The 19,537-nt window shown below is 48.2% G+C and overlaps 1 protein-coding gene across 3 annotated transcripts in view; it reads left to right on the forward strand.

Moving 5' to 3' along the window:
* The window catches only part of ZHX2 (zinc fingers and homeoboxes 2), a 153,198-nt gene that overhangs the window by 122,917 nt on the left and 10,744 nt on the right, over positions 1-19,537 (forward strand). For all 3 annotated transcript variants that reach the window (XM_058564874.1, XM_058564873.1, XM_058564875.1), the window contains one exon: positions 15,387-18,129. In XM_058564874.1, the coding sequence (XP_058420857.1) occupies positions 15,609-18,125 (2,517 nt within the window). In that variant the 5' untranslated portion in view covers positions 15,387-15,608 and the 3' untranslated portion in view covers positions 18,126-18,129. The remainder of the gene's footprint in view (positions 1-15,386; positions 18,130-19,537) is intronic.

The following is a 19,537-nucleotide window of genomic DNA, read 5'->3' on the forward strand; positions in this document are numbered from 1 at the left end:
ATAGCAGAATTTGATGGATTGTAAATCAGAGTAGGCCCATCTTAAACATTTGATAGTGCCTTATTTATTTATGTATGTGACACGTAAAACCAGAATTGATTCCTTGTTCTTTCTGTCTCAGCAAGATTTTTTCTTTTCTGCTTTCAGAAACACATCACTCTTCTCCCAGCCCTGGTTTTCCATGTTTGTGGGTGTGTGGGTGTTATGATTCTTTCTACCCAGAAAGAGGGTGTTTTGCCTTGGAGAAGATGATGGCACCAGGAATTAACTGCGAAAATAATGAAGCCACTTTGCTTCAAAATATGTCTTAGTCTTGTTGCTTTTTTTTTTTTTTTAACAAGATTATTACTCAGAGAAAGAAGATGAGTGAAGATGTTACAATGTGATAGATTTGTGATTTGAAACCCAGGCAGACACACACAAAGACAATTTACTGATCATCCTGGCTTGGGTCTGGTGTTGTGGGCTCCCTCGAGCCCCTGCAGGGGATCAAATTAACCTCTCCTTTCTCATCCTCTTTCTACAATACTAATTTCTGCTTTATGATACATCACAGTGGAGTTGTTCTTGCTTCATCGTCGATGTTGCTACCATTTATTGAGCAGGTTTGTTTGCAGGTCCCTGGTGTTATGATGGGGTCTTTACAAGCATTGTGTCATTTGTGGCATCCAACCATCCTATGAGGTAGGCATTAGCTCCAGATTTATAGATAAAGAAACCACGTCTAGGAGACATGAAGCATCTTGCCAAAGTTATACAACTGCTAAGTGCTGGATGGAGCCCCAATTCAAACCCAGGTCTATTCTAATTCCAAAGCTTCTGGACTTACCCACTCTGCTTAAGTGCCTTCTCAAGGACCAGTTCAGCTCAAAACATCTTGATCCCACCATGACATTGAGGATAGACAGCCACTCAGCAGAACCCATCACCCCAACACAACCACCTCTAGGAGAAACTTCACCCGCCTGCCACAGGCAGATAGGCCACTAAAGTCTTGTAATGATGGTGAAGGTTGAGCTTCTGGATCCTCTCGCCACACTTGCATTCTGTCCCTTCCCAAATCTCATGGTTGGCTTTGCCTAATGGACAGGCTCAGGTCACCTCTAAGAGCCTTCCACTTCCAATGCCCTGTGGACCTTCTTGATTCTGGTTTTCCTCCATTGGCTTCTCTCATTAAATAGAGTATGGCATTTGGGTGCAAAGTCTTTATTTATAAGCTAACAAGACAATACACTTTGAGTACTTCAAAAAACTATGCTTTAGTTTTGTTTCTTAATCCACTTGTAAAAACTATTTTGGGGCATTAAAATTTCTTCTAATATTTTATCTAGGCTCACAGATGACTTTTACCCTCTTTTCTGGAGCTGTTTGGCGCTCTCGACTCCTCTCATGTTCATCTATTCCTGAGTTGTCCTAACTAAGTAGGGAAAAGAAGAACTTTTTTCCGTTATAAAACCATTGAAGAGTTTTGTTTTCATGTTGGCAAGTGAAAAGTTGTACTCTTCAATGAAGCTTTTTAAGACCTTTCCAAAAAGTATCTTTGGGGAGAAGAGGATTTTTAAATAATAACTGAATAATTTGAAAATTACTTTGCAGGGAACACAGAATGTCACCAGTGAGTCTCCTCTGTTTCCATTGGTATGCATTCTCGTGTCCAGGCTGCTCTTTCTTGATGTGTAGATCTCAGCTTAGATTTCCTCTCCTCAGAGAGGCTCTCCCAGATCATCTCACTGAAAGTAGCTCTTCAGTCACCATCACATTTTTTAAAACTCTCTGCAGAGCACTTGCCACAACCTATAAGTTCTTTGTTTTCTATTTATTTTCTGTCTCCCCCTTCTAGATCATAGGCACCTTGAGAACAGGAATCTTCTGTCTTACTCCCTGAGTACCTACAACAGTGTCTGGCACATGCAGGCACTCAAGAGTGAATCAGTGAATCAATGAACAAACTAACTAACTAATGAATGAAGATCTGAGCTGTGGTCTCTTTTCCAAAGCCCACGTTTCTATTTCTAAAAAACAGGTCTTCTGCTGTATATCCCGTTTAAAATACCAGAAGTGTTTAAGGGCAGGAGTGGGGTGTGGAGATAGAATTGGGTGGCAAAAAGCGCCTCTCACAGCCAGCTCCCAATACTAGGTTTTAAAGACAAAAATGATGTGGTCAGATTTGTGTTTAGAAACACAATGTTCAGTTATGGCATCAGTTGTGAGGTGTGTAGCAGCAAGAAATCTGTTTCTAACAATAAAGTATTGCAGTCTGTGAATGACTGACTTTTCTGGATTAGCAAGGACTCAAGGTTATCCCTGTAAGCACATCAGTCCTGCTCACATCCTGCGATTCTTTCTTAAGGGAGAGGCAAGGGTGTGGAATAATAGCCAACACAACAAGAATGGCAGGTAACCCTGAGAGAATGTTGCAAATGGGCGTGTCACGTGGCATGTCTATCATGGCAGGAAAAGGCTGAGAATTGCTCTTTTAGAAAGAAATGGTGACAGTGAGGATGTTGGCCTGAAACTGTCGGGATGTTTTCAGTTACAGGTGACAGAAAAGCCCATCAAAACGGCTTAGAAAAGTGACGTAATGGAAAAGTCCATGAGCATATGGGATTCAGGCACAGTGGCATTCAGTGGGATGTTATCCGGACTTGCTCTCTGCATCTTCAGCTCAGCTCTCAGGCGTGTTCCCCGTCATGTGGCAAGATCACCACTAGCACTTCTGCACTGACATCCAGTGCCTGCAGCAACTCCACCAGAAAAGGAGCACCTTTTCCTCCCAGTGGTTCCAGCAAAAGCCCCAGAATGGAACCCCACTGGTTCTGACTGCTTCACTTGGGTCCTGAGCCCATTCCTTAATCACTCGCTGTTGTTGGGGGACGTGATGTTCTGGGTGGTTAGGACCAAGTCACGTGCCCACTGCTGGAGGACCCACATGGGCCAAGAGTGGGTGGGGGTCTTTCAGTAGAAAGGACAGGACTGTCATTGCCAGAGGAGGAAGGGAAGGATGATGAACAGGTGACCCCCAGAGGCCAGGCCAAGATGTAGGGAGTTACTGCAGCTGCGGGGAGAGGCCATGCGGAGGACTCGGCCTAGAGCAGAGGCGTGAAGAATTAGGAGACATGATGGAAGCAGAGTCGGGAGGATCTAGTGCATAATAAACTGTGCGGTGGGAGAGAAGAGAGGAGCATGAGGAATCTGGGTTTCCAGCCTGAATGGTGGAGTAGACTGCGGTGCTTTTATCTGGAATAAAGAAACATAGAAAGATTGGGTTTAGGTGATAAGCTTGGTTCTAGATGTGTTGAATTTAGGTGCCTATGAGACTCCCAGTGATGACCATAAATGCACAGAGTACACACTTGGAAGAGACTCTAAGGCCATCCAGCCCAGCCTCTGCCGAGTTTCCCCTTCAGAGGGACCTTCCAGGTGGGGGTAACTGAGTAGGGTCTGTGCTCCAATTGAATGCAAATGCATCGTCCATTTTTTATTCATATATTATTTTCCTTGGTTTTCATGGATCATCTTGGCCTTGTTTAAAAAAATAAATCAGGTTTCAGTGGAGAGTGGCCACTCCAGCCTTTGTCCAGTTCCAAGTCCATCTAGTCCGTCCTTGCTGTCAGCCAGCAGTCAGAATGGCAGGTCTGGGGCTCTGCAGAACAGAGTCAGGGCTACAAAGGCTGGTAGATTTCTATCTGCAAGGATGAGTTTAATGCTTTGGGATGGATGAGATCACCAGGGCTAATGGAGGGCAGAGGGATGAGAAAGAGCCAAGGGCACGGAGATGCACCTGTGAGAGCAGAAAATGAAAGAGGAAGCAAAGGAGGAGCTGCCAGGAGGAGACCAGGAGCAGGGCCCGGGGAGCCAAGGGGAGGCGACTGAGGAAGGCAGCTTGCCCCACGGAGATGGAGAGGGGGGGATATATTTGTCAGTTTAAGAGAGAAGTGCCAACAGAGCAGGGAGGACACAATACGCAGAGGTGAGGGGTGAACACTGCAATACTAGATGGGTTGAGCAGCAGTAATCTCACACTTCCTTTGAGATGTTTGATGGTTACACAGTTTTATCAACAAGTACCGTGTGTTGCAAGCTCAGAGCTCATCATGTATGAGGCCCAAAGCCAAACACTGTGCTCAGATATCTCACTGGACCCTCTCAGCAACCCTGTGACATGGGTAACGTTTTCCTCTCCATATTACGAATGGAAAGGCTGAGGCTTCAGCAGATTGATGTAACTTGTCCAGGCTCACACACTGGTGAGTGGTGGGGCCAGACCTAAAAGGAAGTCTCTTTCACTGGGGAGTCTGAGCTCCTCACCTCTGCCATGGAAAGCAAGAGTTGGTATGATAATGTGTAGACGATGGCGGAATCCAGCAGTTTGGGGAAATTTGGTGTTGCTTTTTTTATTACTGAGGCAACATTGGTTTATTACATTCTATAAATTTCAGGTGTGCATCATTATATTTTGACTTCTTTATAGACTACATCGTGTTCACCACCAAAAGTCTAGTTTCCATCCGTCACCATATACATGTGCCCCTGTACCCCTTTCACCCTCCTCCCACCCCCTTCCTGTCTGGTAACCACCAATCTATTCTTCATATCTATGTGTTTGTATGTTTATCTTCCACATATGAGTGAAGTATTATGGTAATTGTCTTTCTGCATCAACTTATTTCCCTTATATTCCCTCAAGGTCCATCCATGTTGTCGAAAATGGCAAGATTTTGTCTTTTTTATGGCTGAGTAGTATTCCGTTGTGTATATATACCATATCTTCATCCATTCATCAGTTGATGGGCACTTACGTTGTTTCCAAGTCTTGGCTATTGTGAATAACGCTGCAATGAACACAGGGGTGCATATATCTTTTCTAATTAGTGTTTTCATGTTCTTTGGATAAATACCCAGAAGTGGAATAGCTGGATCATATGGTATTTCTGTTTTTAATTTTTTGAGGAATCTCCATACTGTTTTCCATAGTGGCTGCATGACAGTATTGCTTTTCGCATTTCTTTTGCTTCATTTACTTTTTTAGGGAAATGGCAACCTAGGATGTGTGTAACCTAAAGGGAGGGGGATCCAGTGGAGGGAGATAAGAGTTGAGAGAGCCAATGAGTGCTGGGCTGGAGGCCAGATGGAGAGAAAAAGAGATGAGTGTAGAGATGGGGAAGAAGGTGGCCTTTGTCTTCTGACCTTGATCTTCTCAGCAAGATACAAGGCAAAGCCTTCTGCTAAAACAGAGAGGCGAAGTTGGGTGAATTAAAAATATTGGCACAGTTGCTATAGAAATTTCTATGGGCGTGAACAAAAGATGAGTAAAAAGATCTCGGAGCAGCATGACTCAGATGAGATGAGCTGGTGTAAATGCACCTTATACACCTTATACTTAGGGGTGGGCAGCTGAGGGGGGCTGTGGAGGAAAAGGTCGGGATGATTGGAGAGTAGACTGAGGGGGCAGTACCTCTGAGCCTCACTTCACCAAGTCCCTCATCACTAGTACTAGCTCACTAATTAAAGTCACCCTTTTAGGGAACCAGAAGGTGCCAGCATTAAAGGCTCTCATTCAATCCAATCCTGCAGCTGGAGATTCACCCCATTTTACAGTTGCAGGAACTGAGGCCGACCATGGTGAATGGGCGTGCTGCATCTGGTGCTCTCCAGGTTGCATGCGGCTTTGGGGCCTGTGAGATGGGCGTCCTGGCTGTGGCCAGAGAAGGATGGACTCCTCTGTTAGTAAGTGGCAGAGCCAGGATTCACACCAGGGAGGCCTGGCTCTAGCCTGTGCCCCCTTCTACCCACCAGGTGGGCACTAATAGTGAGTACGAGGGATAGCAAGGCAGCTGGAGGCCACGCCTCACCTAGTGAAGCTCTAGAAGAGTCTGAGCTTTGGAATGCTTTGTTTCTGAGTAAGTGAGTCAGTTCTGGGCTCCGGGCTCACGGGCCCAGAACAGGTCTGCCTTCTCAGGCGTAGCTGCCTTTCCCTGCCCCTGAGTACTAACCACCCTGTCTCAAATCGCCATTCCTACCACACTGCTAGCAGGTCACCAGCCTCCTCTCAGAGCCCTGTGTCACCTAAATGCATGGTGACGCTAATGTGGTGGGCCGCATGGAGCAGCCACAAACTTCATTTCATCCACTGAAACTTTTTTGGCTAGAGGAGACCACGTAAGCCTTCTCCTACCTAGTAAGAGAGCATCTTGAAGTAACAAGTTGAAAAAGACCTTAGAATTCAATTAAAATCTTACTCCTTTGAACACTCCCAAAGGGAGAAAGCCACTCAGAATTTGTGAGAAATCTAATTTATAGACTAAGTGTCAGAAAATGGAATTGTTCACGATTAACAACTGTGTGTTACAGGCGCCAAGCCGTGGGTGCAGAGCCTGGATCATCTGGGCTCCACCTTCCTCACCTTTAACCTCTCTGAGCCTCAGTTTCCTCATCTGTGAAATGGAGATCACAGCCATCTGTTGGTGCTGTGGGAATAATAAAGATTGTGCATGAAATGGCGTCTCGTTCCTGCATTGGCCTGCCTATGCTTAATCAGATCAGCAAACCTCTTCTTTTCTTCATAAAACAAAATTGTCTGTCTGAGCAGTAAAAGTGAAGCCCAAACACAGGTAACAGGAAATAGCTTCTAAAAGCTCACCTCCCCCAGCCACCAACTCCGCTGCTAAGGACCCCATTGGTTCTAAAGATGTCTTATGCTACGTTAGTGAGCACCCAGCATTCTGTGTTCTGTTCTCCTCCGGCATTGTTGTCTTGCTCGTTTCTGCATCGTCCTCTGAATTGTCACTCCCCTTGGGAGCACACTCTTCCCCTCTAGCCCAGCACAGAATGCAGCGAGGAACATGTCCCATCTTCATGGCAGAGCTGGCCTCGGCCCAACCGCTTCTGAATCAGGAGAGCCCAAGTGACGTCTCCTTGCCGAGGCCACCAAACCTGGCTGCACATCAGTCGTGGTGCTTATTCGAAATACAGATTCCCGGGCCTGCTCCTGGATGTTTGGGTTTAATAAGTCTGGACTGGGGCTCGGGAATGGACATTTTTACAAAGCACCCCAGGTGGTGTCTGAGGGTTTGGGAGCCACAGTGTAGGCCCACTCCCAAAATTCGAGTTTAGATTTAAAGTAGGCTGGGGAGAAATCAGTAAAACTCAGGAGGTAACTCGGGGTCACCAGTGACGTTTCAAAAGCAATTCCTATTTAACAGATGAGAAAAATGGAGGCAAGGATGAGACAGATGAGAGAGCTGGGTAGCTGGGAGCTTCGAGCAAAACCCAGGACCTCTGTGTGCAATTCCTTTCTCCACCCCACCCCTCAACTTTCACCCCGACAACATACCCACCCATCAGAATTCCTCCTTCTGGGGTAGTGTGTGTGTGTGTGTGTGTGTGTGTGTGTGTGTGTGTGAAATGTTTGGGCTTTAAAACATAAAGGAACACTCTTACAGACACACACACACGTGCACACACACACACAAAAGATCTACCCTTGGTGAACTGAGGCGGAATCTGTTAACAGCTCTGTCAGAAGACCCAGCAAAGCTAAAAGCATCCTTTGTGGCTTTGATGTCTGGACAAGATGCTTCCTTTGAAAGCTCAGAGACAGCCTTGTTATTTCCTCTGACAGCCCCAGTGAAAAGCTCTGAAACGAGAAGCGGCGTCCCCACCAAAGCCCAGAGGTGCGATTCCTTGAGAGCGGCACGTGTGCCCCCCGGGGAGGCGTGACGCCTGCCTGGGAGGCCCGAGGGGCTCGGGCTCCTTGGCTGGCCCCAACCTCTGATCCTCCTCTGGCTGGAGACCCCACCACAGGGGGCCTCTGCGGTGTGGCTCCTCACCTCTCCCAGATGCCTCCTTAGGGAGCTGAAGACCGGACATTTCCCTAGTCTGAGAGCTCAACTGCGTGTCGGTCACCTCGAGGAGTTTCCAGGGACTGCTCTGCCGGTTTGACCATTTTCCTCCCGCCCCAGGCCACTTGTAGGGAAAGGTCGGGAAATGCTGCTGCCCTCTCTCTGGAAGTGAGGGTGGGAGGAGGGAGACCCCGGGATGCCAGTGGGGGAGTGCTTACCTGAGGCTTATAGAGCCCTGCTGCTCCAAGTGTGGTCCACCTTTGCAGCGACATCCTCACCTGGGAGCTTGTTAGAAATGCAGAATCTCAGTCCCACCCCACTTACTGAATCAGAATCTGTATTTTAACAAAATCCCCAGGCGATGGGTCTGCACAGGAGGCTTGTATCCCAGCTCTGCTGCTCCAGGCTGTGTGACCTTGGCCAAGCTCCTTAACCTCTCTGAGCTTCAGTGTCTACATAGCGTTTTTGAGAAGTGAAACACTTGGCACTTGGCATATACTAAGCCTTTGGTGAATGTTAGCTGTCGTTGTTATTGGGAAAATGATTAAGGGGGGATTGGTTTACCACATTTAAACCCAAATCATCTAGCCATTCCTTAGAGGGGAAGGAAGTCCAAACTGAATGAGAGAAACGTCCAGATGAAACGTGAAGAGCCCTCAGCATCTACTTAAAGAACAAATGTAAGGCTGGAGAGAGGAGCGTCTCTGAGTAGCCTGGGCCCTGACTGTTTAATTTGGGGTTAGTTAAGATTGTTGTTCCTCTGCTTGGTTTGGGGGTTCTTACCTTCATTGATGTGCCTTCTCTTCCTGCCATCCGCACCCCCTAAACTTATCTCCAAGACCCTGCTGCGTCCATGACCTTGCCTGAAAGGCTTTGATGCTCTGTTGCCAGCAGAATGAAATCCAACTCCTTAGCATGGTATTCAAGGCCCTTCACAGTCTAGCCCCAACCCCTTGTCAGCCGCCTCCCAGCTTCCACCCTCACGCCCTGCCCTTTGACCTCAGTCCTTGCCATCCCTCAGATGTTTCTATGCTCCTGCTGCCTCCTCTGCCTGGGAATCCTGTGTTCCTCTGATTGGAGTCTCTCTCCCCTTTCTGTCTACCTGGCAGGATCTTACTCTGCCCTTGGAGCCCTGCTTAACCAGCAGAGGCTGTGTGGTGTGCCTGGAGCACCAGTTCAGCTTAGACGGACTTTGTTCAAATCCCAGCTCTGCCACCAGCTGGTCATGTGACCTTGGGCAAGGCACTTAGCCTCCCCGCCTGGGTCCTTTCTTCTGTAAATTGAGGCTCATAGCAACTGCTTTGCAGGGTTGTGAGGCTCCGTCAACAAAGCTGGAGAATTTCAATTAATCGTAGCCATGGCCATTTTATTTCTAAGAAGAAAGCTACCTCCCCTGTGAAGACTTTAGCCATCCTTCTCCCACCCTATCCTGAGTATGGCCTCCATAATGTTTCATCAACTTTCGCCTTGTCTGTGCAACATCCGAAGGCTCCACTGACACCTCATGGATGGAGCCCCTGATCTCCCCGCTTAGCATCGCAGGTCGCCCCTCTCCACGCCCAGCTTCGTTGCTGCTTGACTTTTCTCCATAGTGCTCACCAGCCCTTGCGCTCCTGCTTGTGTATTCTTGTGGATGCGAGTTCCGCGAGAGCAGACGGTCCTGTCTGCTCACCCGTGTCCTCAGCGCCTAGAACTGCACCTGGCACTCGCAGATGCTTGTTCAGGATTTGTTGACCGCATGAATGAATCATTTTTGTGCCATCAAGGGGGTTCAGATGGCACTGCCCTCCCCGGCTGTTATGGGCTGAATGGTGTGCCTATAAAGTGCGCGCACGCTGCTGCAATGGCCTGGGGTTCGCCGGTTCGGATCACGGGTGCGCACCGACGCACCGCTTGGCAAGCCATGCTGTTGGCAGATGTTAGCACAGGGCTGATCTTCCTCACAAAAATAAATAAATAAATAAGAGGTGATTAAGATTAAATGAGTTCCTTGGGTGGGTTCTAGTCCAGAATGAGTGTTGTCTTTATAAGAAGAGCAGATTAGGAGAAAGACACGCACAGAAGGAAGACCATGATGTGGGGACACAGTGAGAAGGTGGCCATCTGCAAGCCAAGGAGAAAGGCTTCAGAAGAAATCAACCCTGCAGACACCTTGATCTCAGACTTCCAGCCTCCAGAAATGTGAGAAATCAATTTCTGTTGTGTAAGCTCCCCAGTGTGCGGTACTTTGTTATGGCAGCCCTAGCGGACTCATACACTGGCTGTGAACTCCTTGAGGACAAGAACCGCGGTCTCTTCATCTTTGTACGTGCCATGTCCACAAGGTTCTGGCCCATACTCATACTCGGTAAACAGGGGTCTAATCGGATTGCCTTCCACTCGCAACAGAGAGGGTGATGATGGAAGCAGCACCAGGTGGTAAAGGAGAGAGCCCTGTGCAGACACCCAGAATGAGTGGTTCGTAATTGTCTGTATAGGCTGGCCATTTCTCTGTATGTTATTCATTCCAAGGTATTGCCACTTCTCATTCAGTGTTGGGGTTTCTTTATGGTGCATGATAAATGCCATAATGGATAAAAGGAAAAATCCAGTCAATGCCAAAAACATGCAAAGGAGGCAAGAGTCTGTGTTTGGTGTTTTGCTCCCTTTCCGTGCAAAATGTGCGTGTCACGCTCTGTCTTAGTTGTCCTGTGAGGAGTGGGACTCCTAGAAAGAAGGAGGCACTATGGAGAAGAATCATAAATGAAGGAAACTTCTTACCCGTCCTCTCCTTCTGGGCACTAGGATCTCAATCACAAATGTGCTTAGTTCTAACCTGCTCAGACCCCCTCCCGAGGGCAGGGATCGCTTCTGAGGCTGCCCACTGCCGGGCCCTCAGCAGGTGGCTGGAGCAGCCAGGGGACAACTCGTTGCTGCCTTTACGTGGAGTGTCTTCAGGTTGGCACAGAAAGTGTCTGTGCCCAGTTCAGACCCAATGGGAAGCTGGCCCAGGGTGAGACTGACTATGCAGAGCAGGTCTGTTGGGATACTTGCCACCCAGCAAGGAAGGGACTGTGTTGGAGTTTTAACATGCATTTTATTCACTCATTCATTCATTCATTCATTTTTTTATTTTTGCCAATTTCGGCCAATGTACATATGAATCCGACGACTTGGCCTGAAACACCGTAGCCTTCATGCCAGCAAGTCCCAGGCAACGTGGCGCTGGCCCTGACCTCACTGGAGGCTCGCAGGCTCTCAAAAGGACAGTCGCCACCCCTTGTTGGGCCAGGATTCTTCTTCCAAGGGCAGCGGTTCTCGCAGCTCCGTCAACAGGAGCCTGAGAGATGAAGCACTCAAAGGCTCAGTGTTTTCCGAGCCCTCCCTCCCCTTCTTTCTTTCTTCCTTCTTCTTTCTTTCTTTTTAATCTGCTGTGCTTTGGATCCCTGGTTGCCGAATAAGTTTTAGAAGATACTATTCATTCTGAACTACAGTTTTTGGACTATGGAGAAGATTTTGGGATGTTTCACCACAATCTGGCTCATTTCTTGGCCTCACTTGTCAACAGATTTAAATAATTCTAGTTATGGGGAGTTTCTGCCTCTTCTCCCCTGCACCCAGTCCTGCCTGATTTCTTTGTTCTGCAGGAGAAAATTCTCCTTTTGCTCCCTCTCTTAAAAATTGTAGTTCAGGGGCTGGCCCGATGCCATAGTGGTCAAGTTCCCACGCTCCGCTTCAGTGGCCTGGGGTTTGCAGGTTCGGATCCCAGGCACAGACCTATGCACAGCTCATCAAGCCATGCTGTGGCGACATCCCACATACAAAATAGAGGAAGATGGGCACAGATGTTAGCTCAGGGACAGTCTTCCTCAAGCAAAAAGAGGAAGATTGGCAACAGATGTTAGTTCAGGGCCAGTCTTCCTCACCAAAAAAGAAAATTTTTTAAAAACTGTAATTCAAATGCCGAAGCCTCTTGGCTAGTGGGGGCAAATTTAGCCACATTCTGCTGTGTCAATAGTACCTCCTATGGAACTCCAGGACCTCCTTCCCCTACAGAGCTCCTCCACTCCTATAAGCCCCAACACACACATGCACACACATGCACAGAGACACACTCATGCACACGTGCACGCACGCATGCACACACGCACACACGTCACTGAGCATCCACAAGAGGTCTTCCCATACCTCATCACTCTGTATCAGCTACAGTTCCCACGAAGTAGCCACCCCACAGTTAATGTCATTATTCAGCCAATATTGATGGAAAGCATACTGTGGGCCAGGTATGTTCTAGGCTCTGGGGAAATGAAAGTGAAAAGTTTCTGCCTTGATGGAGTTTATGTCCTAGAACGGCTCTGTCCAGTAGAACATCCTCGATGATAGAAATATCCTACAATGTTTAATGTGTGGCTATTGAGCACTTGAAATGTGGTTAGTGTGACTGTGGAACTGAATGTTTTTATTTTAATTAATTTAAATGTAGAGAGCCACCTGTGGCCAGTAGTGCCTGCTGCATCGGGAGCACAGCTCTGGAGGGAGAAACAAACACTAAACAAGGAGGGAAATACTCTCTCCTCCCTCCTCCTTTAGCCACAAAATATATAAGTGTATATCATTTTTAAATATTGAAAAGTGCTGTGAAGAAGGCCAAGCAGGTAAGGAAACAAAGAGGGCCTGGGGGAGGCGTTATTTTGGTTGGAGTAGGGATCAGGAAAGGCCTCTCTGGGAGGATGGCTTTTAATGGGGCCGTGAGGACTGAGGAGCTCTGGGGGTGGGACGTGCTGGCAGAGGCCCTGTGATGGGAGTGAGACACCTGTTCCAGCAGCCGGAGTGTGAGCAGCAAGCAGGGAGGGACGCCTGGGCCAGAACGTGCCGGGGTTTGCAGGCTGCTGTAAGGGCGTGGAGTTCGCTCTGATGGGAAGCCGAGACGGGGCTTCATGTAGAAAGGGGACGTGAACTGATTCCTACCTTAAAACATCCCTCTGCTGCTCTGGAGAGAGAGGAAGCAGGAGACCCGTGGGAGGCTGCCATAGGCTTCCGGGTGGGAGATGACGGTGGCTTAGACAAGGCAGGGAGAGGTGGAAGTGATGAGAAGTGGTCTGGTTCTAGATTTATTTTGAAGATAGACTCAACAGGATTGCTGATGGATTAACTGTATGGGGTGAGACAGAGGTCTTTGGCCCAAGTGAGCAACAGTGGAGCCACTGATGGAGATGAAGAACTCTGGAGCGGATGACACATGTTTAAGGGGGTAACTCAAGAGTCTGATGGGCGGGGACATGGAGGCTGAAGATGTCAGTTTGGTTGTGGTCAGCAGAAAGACAGGTTCCCCTCTGCTCTGCTGTGCCCGTGTCCTCTCCTCACCACAGCCCTAACGGACCCTCACCGACTGCTGATGAAGTTGCCCCACATGAAAATGCCGGGGCTCCAGCCTTAGAGTGGTCGGGTTTTGGCTTCACAGATGGGTGTGGGCCTAAGCAGATGGGTGTGGGCCCAGAGTCCCACTGAGGTGCTCATGAAAATAAATCTTCACTTCTGCCCTCGAGCCCTCTCTACAGTGGGGCTCAAACCCAGGCCAATGGGAGGGGCAGGAGGTGATATGCCAACTCCTCCATTCCCCTCCTCCTGGATATCAGCCATCCTTGTTGCAAAACACTTCTCCGTCCTCCTTTAGCCACAAAATGAAAGGCCTTCCTCTGCCTCAGCCCATGCATTTAGACGTTCAACACGGCCCAGTGCATTAGTTCCCCAGTTTGGATTCTGTTAACATATCCTACCTCCTAATAAGCGAATTGTCCCTCTACTCCCAAATTAATATTTGTTTAATACAATTCCAATCAAAATTCTAACAGGATTTTATTTTGCAGATGATTCTGATTTATGAGAATTGATTGATGGGAATAGGTGATCAAAATAACCCAGAACTGTTTTGCAAAAGAACAGTGATAAGGAGGAACTCCCTCTACCAGATATTAAAACATGCTCTAACCTGCCAAAAATATTTTTTAAAGCGAGGCATAAGTGCAAGACTCTATACTGGAATAGATAACCCAGAAACGCCCTGGTATATATGAAAATTTAATGTATGACAAAAATGGTTTCACAAATTAGTGAGAAGAGAAAAGATAACACAATACACGCTACCGAGATAATTGGTAACTTTCAAAGAAATAGAGTTGTGTCTTACAGCTTAACCGAAGATCAGTCCCATTCCAGATGAGTTAAATGTAAAAACTAAAGCTAAAACACTCTACGAAAACATAGCATAATATGTCTCAGCTATCAAGGCAGGGAATCACTTTCTATATATAAAATCACAATGAAAGAAGCCACAAGAGAAAATGATTAATTAATTTGCTACCCAAAAATTAGAAATTTTACATGAAAAACACCATATATGAAACTAAAATGTAAATGGTAGCGTGGAAATTTTGCAACAAATATAATATTGATATTCTGAATATAGAGAGCTCTCATGCAAATTAAAAATAAAACCACTGAGCATCACAATATAAAAATGACATCAACAGACAATTCACAAAGAAAGAATACAAGTGGCAAGTAAATCTTTGAAAACAGTTCACCCTTATTAGCAATCAAGAGAAGCAGAAAAGCATATGAAAACAGTTTTCCTCTATTTAATCAGCAAGGCTTTTGCATAGTAATATTTCATGTAGGTGAGTGGCAAGTCGGGCACTCTCATTTTATTGCCAGGGGAAAGGCCAGTTGATGCAAAAACTCAGCCATATGAGTCAAGAGAACTTAAAATGTTGACACTCTGACCCAGTGCTTCTGTTTCTAAGCATTCATCCAAAGGTAGTTATCACAAACAAGGACTCAGGGTGTTGGCTGCAGATTTGTTGATAAGAGCCAAAAACAGGAAATAACTTAAACGTCCAACAAAAGTCAAATGGCTAAATACATTATGTGTGGTATATTCCTACAATGTGATACCATGCAACCATTTTTTAAATCATTAATTTGCTCAACATTTATAGAAATGGGGAACCTTTCAAGTGAAATGAAAGAACTACAATATTGGGAGTGATTTTTTTTTCTCCTTTCTACTTCAGTGCATTTTCTAGATTTTTCTATAGCAATTTTACTTTTATGATAAGAAACAAAATGTGCATATTCATTTTCTAATGGCCATATAAATTCTACTAGCCAGCCCCAGGTAAGCATGTTGCTTCTGATTATACCATCAGTAAAAGCAGTTTGTGAGCCCAGCAGTATTGCATCTGCGGCGTCCTTCCGCCACCCCACCCACCACTTCAGAAGATCTCAGTACCTTTGTTGGTGTGCTGTATCCTAAACGTGAACAAGTCACCTGCATCCTCATTTGCTTGCTTTGGGCCTGTTCCCACTGCCCTTCCCAGAGAAGGGAAGAGAAGAATGTGATCTTTCATTTTTACGTACACTCACTCTGACGCCGTCTGTGCCTACCTGGGTGTTTGCTTTGGGTGCCATTTGGGATGGTTCATGGGTACAATTCAGACAGACATGCTCATTTCTTTGGGCTTGTGGAGAAATACTGAGCCTATCTTTGTTCTTATCCCACAGGTATGATGCTGCCTCTCATGTTTAGCCATTGGAACAGTTAGAATTTTCTGTGCTGAAATTATTCTGAAAACTCAAACACTAGACTTCAGCATTCAAGAGAAGCCAAAGCCATTGGGGGGGAATAAAGCCAAAAGCCTTTTATCTTATTTGTTCCAAGAATTTCACTGCCCCTTCCCTGCCTGCCCCCACCCCCAAATAAGCCATCGCACACAGACAGGCAGCATGGCAAGCAAACGAAAATCTACAACCCCGTGCATGGTTCGGACATCACAAGTAGTAGAACAAGATGTGCCCGAGGACGGAGACAGGGCCAAAGAGAAAGGAATCAGCACGCCACAGCCTGACACAGCCAAGGACGGTTGGGCAGCGGAACCTGAAAGCTCTTCCAAAGAAAATGAAGTGATCGAGGTGAAATCGACAGGGGAAAACCCATCCAAAAAACTCCAAGGTGGCTATGAATGCAAATACTGCCCCTACTCCACGCAAAACCTGAACGAGTTCACGGAGCACGTTGACATGCAGCACCCCAACGTGATCCTCAACCCCCTCTACGTGTGTGCTGAATGTAACTTCACAACCAAAAAGTACGACTCCCTGTCTGACCACAACGCCAAGTTCCACCCCGGGGAGACCAACTTCAAGCTGAAGTTGATCAAGCGCAATAATCAGACTGTCTTAGAGCAGTCCATCGAAGCCACCAACCACGTCGTGTCCATCCCCACCAGCGGCCCCGGAAGCAGTGACAGTGATCCTGGCATCTCGGTGAGTAAAACCCCCATCATGAAGCCGGGGAAACCGAAAGCTGATGCCAAGAAGGTGCCCAAGAAGCCCGAGGAGGCCACCCCTGAGAACCACGTGGAAGGGACCGCCCGCCTGGTGACAGACGCGGCTGAGATCCTCTCAAGACTCGGAAGCGTGGAGCTCCTCCAGGACACGTTAGGGCACGTCATGCCTTCTGTCCAGCTGCCACCAAATATCAACCTTGTCCCCAAGGTCCCCGTCCCGCTGAATACTACCAAATACAACTCTGCCCTGGACACGAACGCCACCATGATCAACTCCTTCAACAAGTTCCCTTACCCGACCCAGGCTGAATTGTCCTGGCTGACAGCCGCTTCCAAACACCCAGAAGAGCACATCAGAATCTGGTTTGCCACCCAGCGCTTAAAGCACGGCATCAGCTGGTCCCCAGAGGAGGTAGAGGAGGCCCGGAAGAAGATGTTTAATGGCACCATCCAGTCAGTACCCCCGACGATCACTGTGCTGCCCGCCCAGCTGGCCCCCACAAAAATGTCACAGCCCATCCTGCAGACAGCTCTACCGTGCCAGATCCTTGGCCAGACCAGCCTGGTGCTGACCCAAGTGACAAGTGGGTCAACAACCGTCTCTTGTGCCCCCATCACGCTTGCTGTGGCTGGAGTGACCAACCACGGCCAGAAGAGACCTCTAGTGACTCCCCAAGCTGCCCCCGAGCCCAAGCGTCCACATGTTGCTCAGGTGCCAGAGCCCCAACCCAAGGTGGCCAACCCTTCACTGACCCCGGCCAGCGACCGCAAGAAGACGAAGGAGCAGATAGCACATCTCAAGGCAAGCTTTCTCCAGAGCCAGTTCCCTGACGATGCTGAGGTCTACCGACTCATCGAGGTGACCGGCCTTGCCAGGAGCGAGATCAAGAAGTGGTTCAGTGACCACCGGTATCGGTGTCAAAGGGGCATTGTCCACATCACCAGCGAATCCCTTGCCAAAGACCAGCTGGCCATCGCAGCCTCCCGACACGGTCGCACGTACCATGCATACCCAGACTTTGCCCCACAGAAGTTCAAAGAAAAAACGCAGGATCAGCTTAAAATCCTGGAAGACAGCTTTTTGAAAAGCTCTTTTCCAACCCAAGCAGAACTGGACCGGCTAAGGGTGGAGACCAAGCTGAGCAGGAGAGAGATTGACTCCTGGTTCTCGGAGAGGCGGAAGCTTCGGGACAGCATGGAACAGGCTGTCTTGGATTCCATGGGGTCTGGCAAAAAAGGCCAAGATGCGGTGGCCCCCAATGGTGCTCTGTCTCGACTTGACCAGCTCTCCGGTGCCCAGTTAGCCAGCTCTCTGCCCAGCCCTTCACCAGCAATTACAAAAAGTCAAGAACAGGTTCATCTCCTGAGGAGCACCTTTGCAAGAACCCAGTGGCCTACGCCCCAGGAGTATGACCAGTTAGCAGCAAAGACTGGTCTGGTCCGGACTGAAATCGTGCGTTGGTTCAAGGAGAACAGATGCTTGCTAAAAACCGGAACCTTGAAGTGGATGGAGCAGTACCAGCAACAGCACGTGGCGGATGATCATGGCTATGACGCCACGTCCAGGAAAGCAGCAAAAGCCGTCATCACCGAGAGCCCAAAGAACGGGAGTGAGGTGGGTCAGCAATATTACAAGGACCCCAAAAAGCTCTGCGAAGAGGACTTGGAGAAGTTGGTACCCAGGGTGAAAGTGGGCAGCGAACGAGCAAAAGACGGTTTGCCAGCAAAGCCTTCAGAGGCCACCTTGGACAGGTCAGAGGGCAACAGCCGGGATGGCCAGGGCAGCGATGAGAACGAGGAATCGGGCGTCGTGGACTGGGTGGAGGTGACAGTCGGAGAGGAGGACGCCATCTCAGACAGGTCGGACAGCTGGAGTCAGGCCGCAGCCGAAGGCACGGCAGAGCTGGCCGACTCGGACTCCGACAGCGTCCCTGCCGAGGCCGGCCAGGCCTAGACAGGTAATTCCACCTGCTCCCCCGGGCCACGAGAAACCCGGGAGGATGCTGGGTTTCTTTCTTTTTATTGCCAGAATTGATAGAAGTTGTAGGATGCAGAGATGCTAACACGGATGATAGGTTCTTTTTAAAGATTCTTTTAAAAAAAATAAGAAAAATAGGGGCTGGCAGATGTACATCCCTATTTGCAAGGCTGTGCTGAGTGGTGACAGCACTGCTGCCTGTGGCCTTTGGGGGCCTGTCCGTTCTAAAGTCTAGTAGCAATTGTAACAACAACACATCCTCCGTCCGTTTTGTGTTTGCTGCTGTAAGAAACAAACATGAAAAGGATGTCTTTTCCTTTTTCTTTCTTTTTTCTCCCCCCTTTTCTTTTGTTTTTGGATTTTTTTCAAGTGTAAGTATCCAGGTTTACGGAATAGAGGTTTGGGGTTGTTTCTTTTAACCTAACAGGTTCTGACGGTCCTTGGTATCTGTCTTGTCATGACTAAAGGAAGGTGCGTCTCATTAAGTCACCCGGCTCGTAGCTGCACTGAATGGGTCCCCGGAACCCCTTGAATCTGGAAGAAGCTGGTGTAAATTAGTCCTGTGGAGTCACAAAAGCCTGGGAAGGGAGGTTACCATGGTTACTAATGGCCATGTCATCCACGTAATGGGATGTGCCACCCAAGCTTGGTGTGTGTGCTTCACAGGAGGTCCCTGCCAATCAGGGCCTAAAGCCCAGGAGCTTGCCTGGTGGTGAGTCTAGAAAAAAGAATTAGGGAGAGGGATACGGGAGGGACAGGTCCAGTGTGGCCAACGCGGAAATATTCCACGGGCAGCTTGGAACCAGGAGCAAGAGGCACGATTTACAGCCTGCCCAGGTTGGCTTCTCCAGAGGTCACTTAAAAAGCAATAGAAGGGGCCCCCCCATGTCATCTTTAAAAATAGTCAAATAAAGGTAAGAACCTCCAGGAAGATTGATAAGGCCCCAAAGGGAGCCCTGGAAATTAGCATGCCTCTTTATTAATGAACTCGGACAACTTTGGCTGGCCATGTCACTCATCAATTCATTGATTGGGTAATAAAATGAGGCACCTGACAAAAAAAAGAAAATCCTCCAGAAACCTGTTTTAGCCAATTCCATCAGCTGGTAAAAGGGCAATTTGATGAGCAGCCAATCACAGAATGCCATCTTCCTTCCCCTCCACTTTTCAGGAGGAAGTGGTAATGGGTGGGGGTGAGGATATGGCCCAGGGAGGTGGGGGCTCGTGATAGGAGGAAGGGGGCCAGAAGGCTACCCAGGTCACCAGTAGCACCAACTACCTCCATCTGACTACCTCCGTCCTCCCTCTGGCCATTTCCCTGCCTTCTTATAAGATGCTACCAGTCCAGCCCAGGTCTCCCTTGTGGAAATGAGGGAGCCATTTTTTTG

This window comes from Diceros bicornis, chromosome 21 (genome assembly GCF_020826845.1).
Source record: "Diceros bicornis minor isolate mBicDic1 chromosome 21, mDicBic1.mat.cur, whole genome shotgun sequence".
Taxonomy (NCBI): domain Eukaryota; kingdom Metazoa; phylum Chordata; class Mammalia; order Perissodactyla; family Rhinocerotidae; genus Diceros; species Diceros bicornis.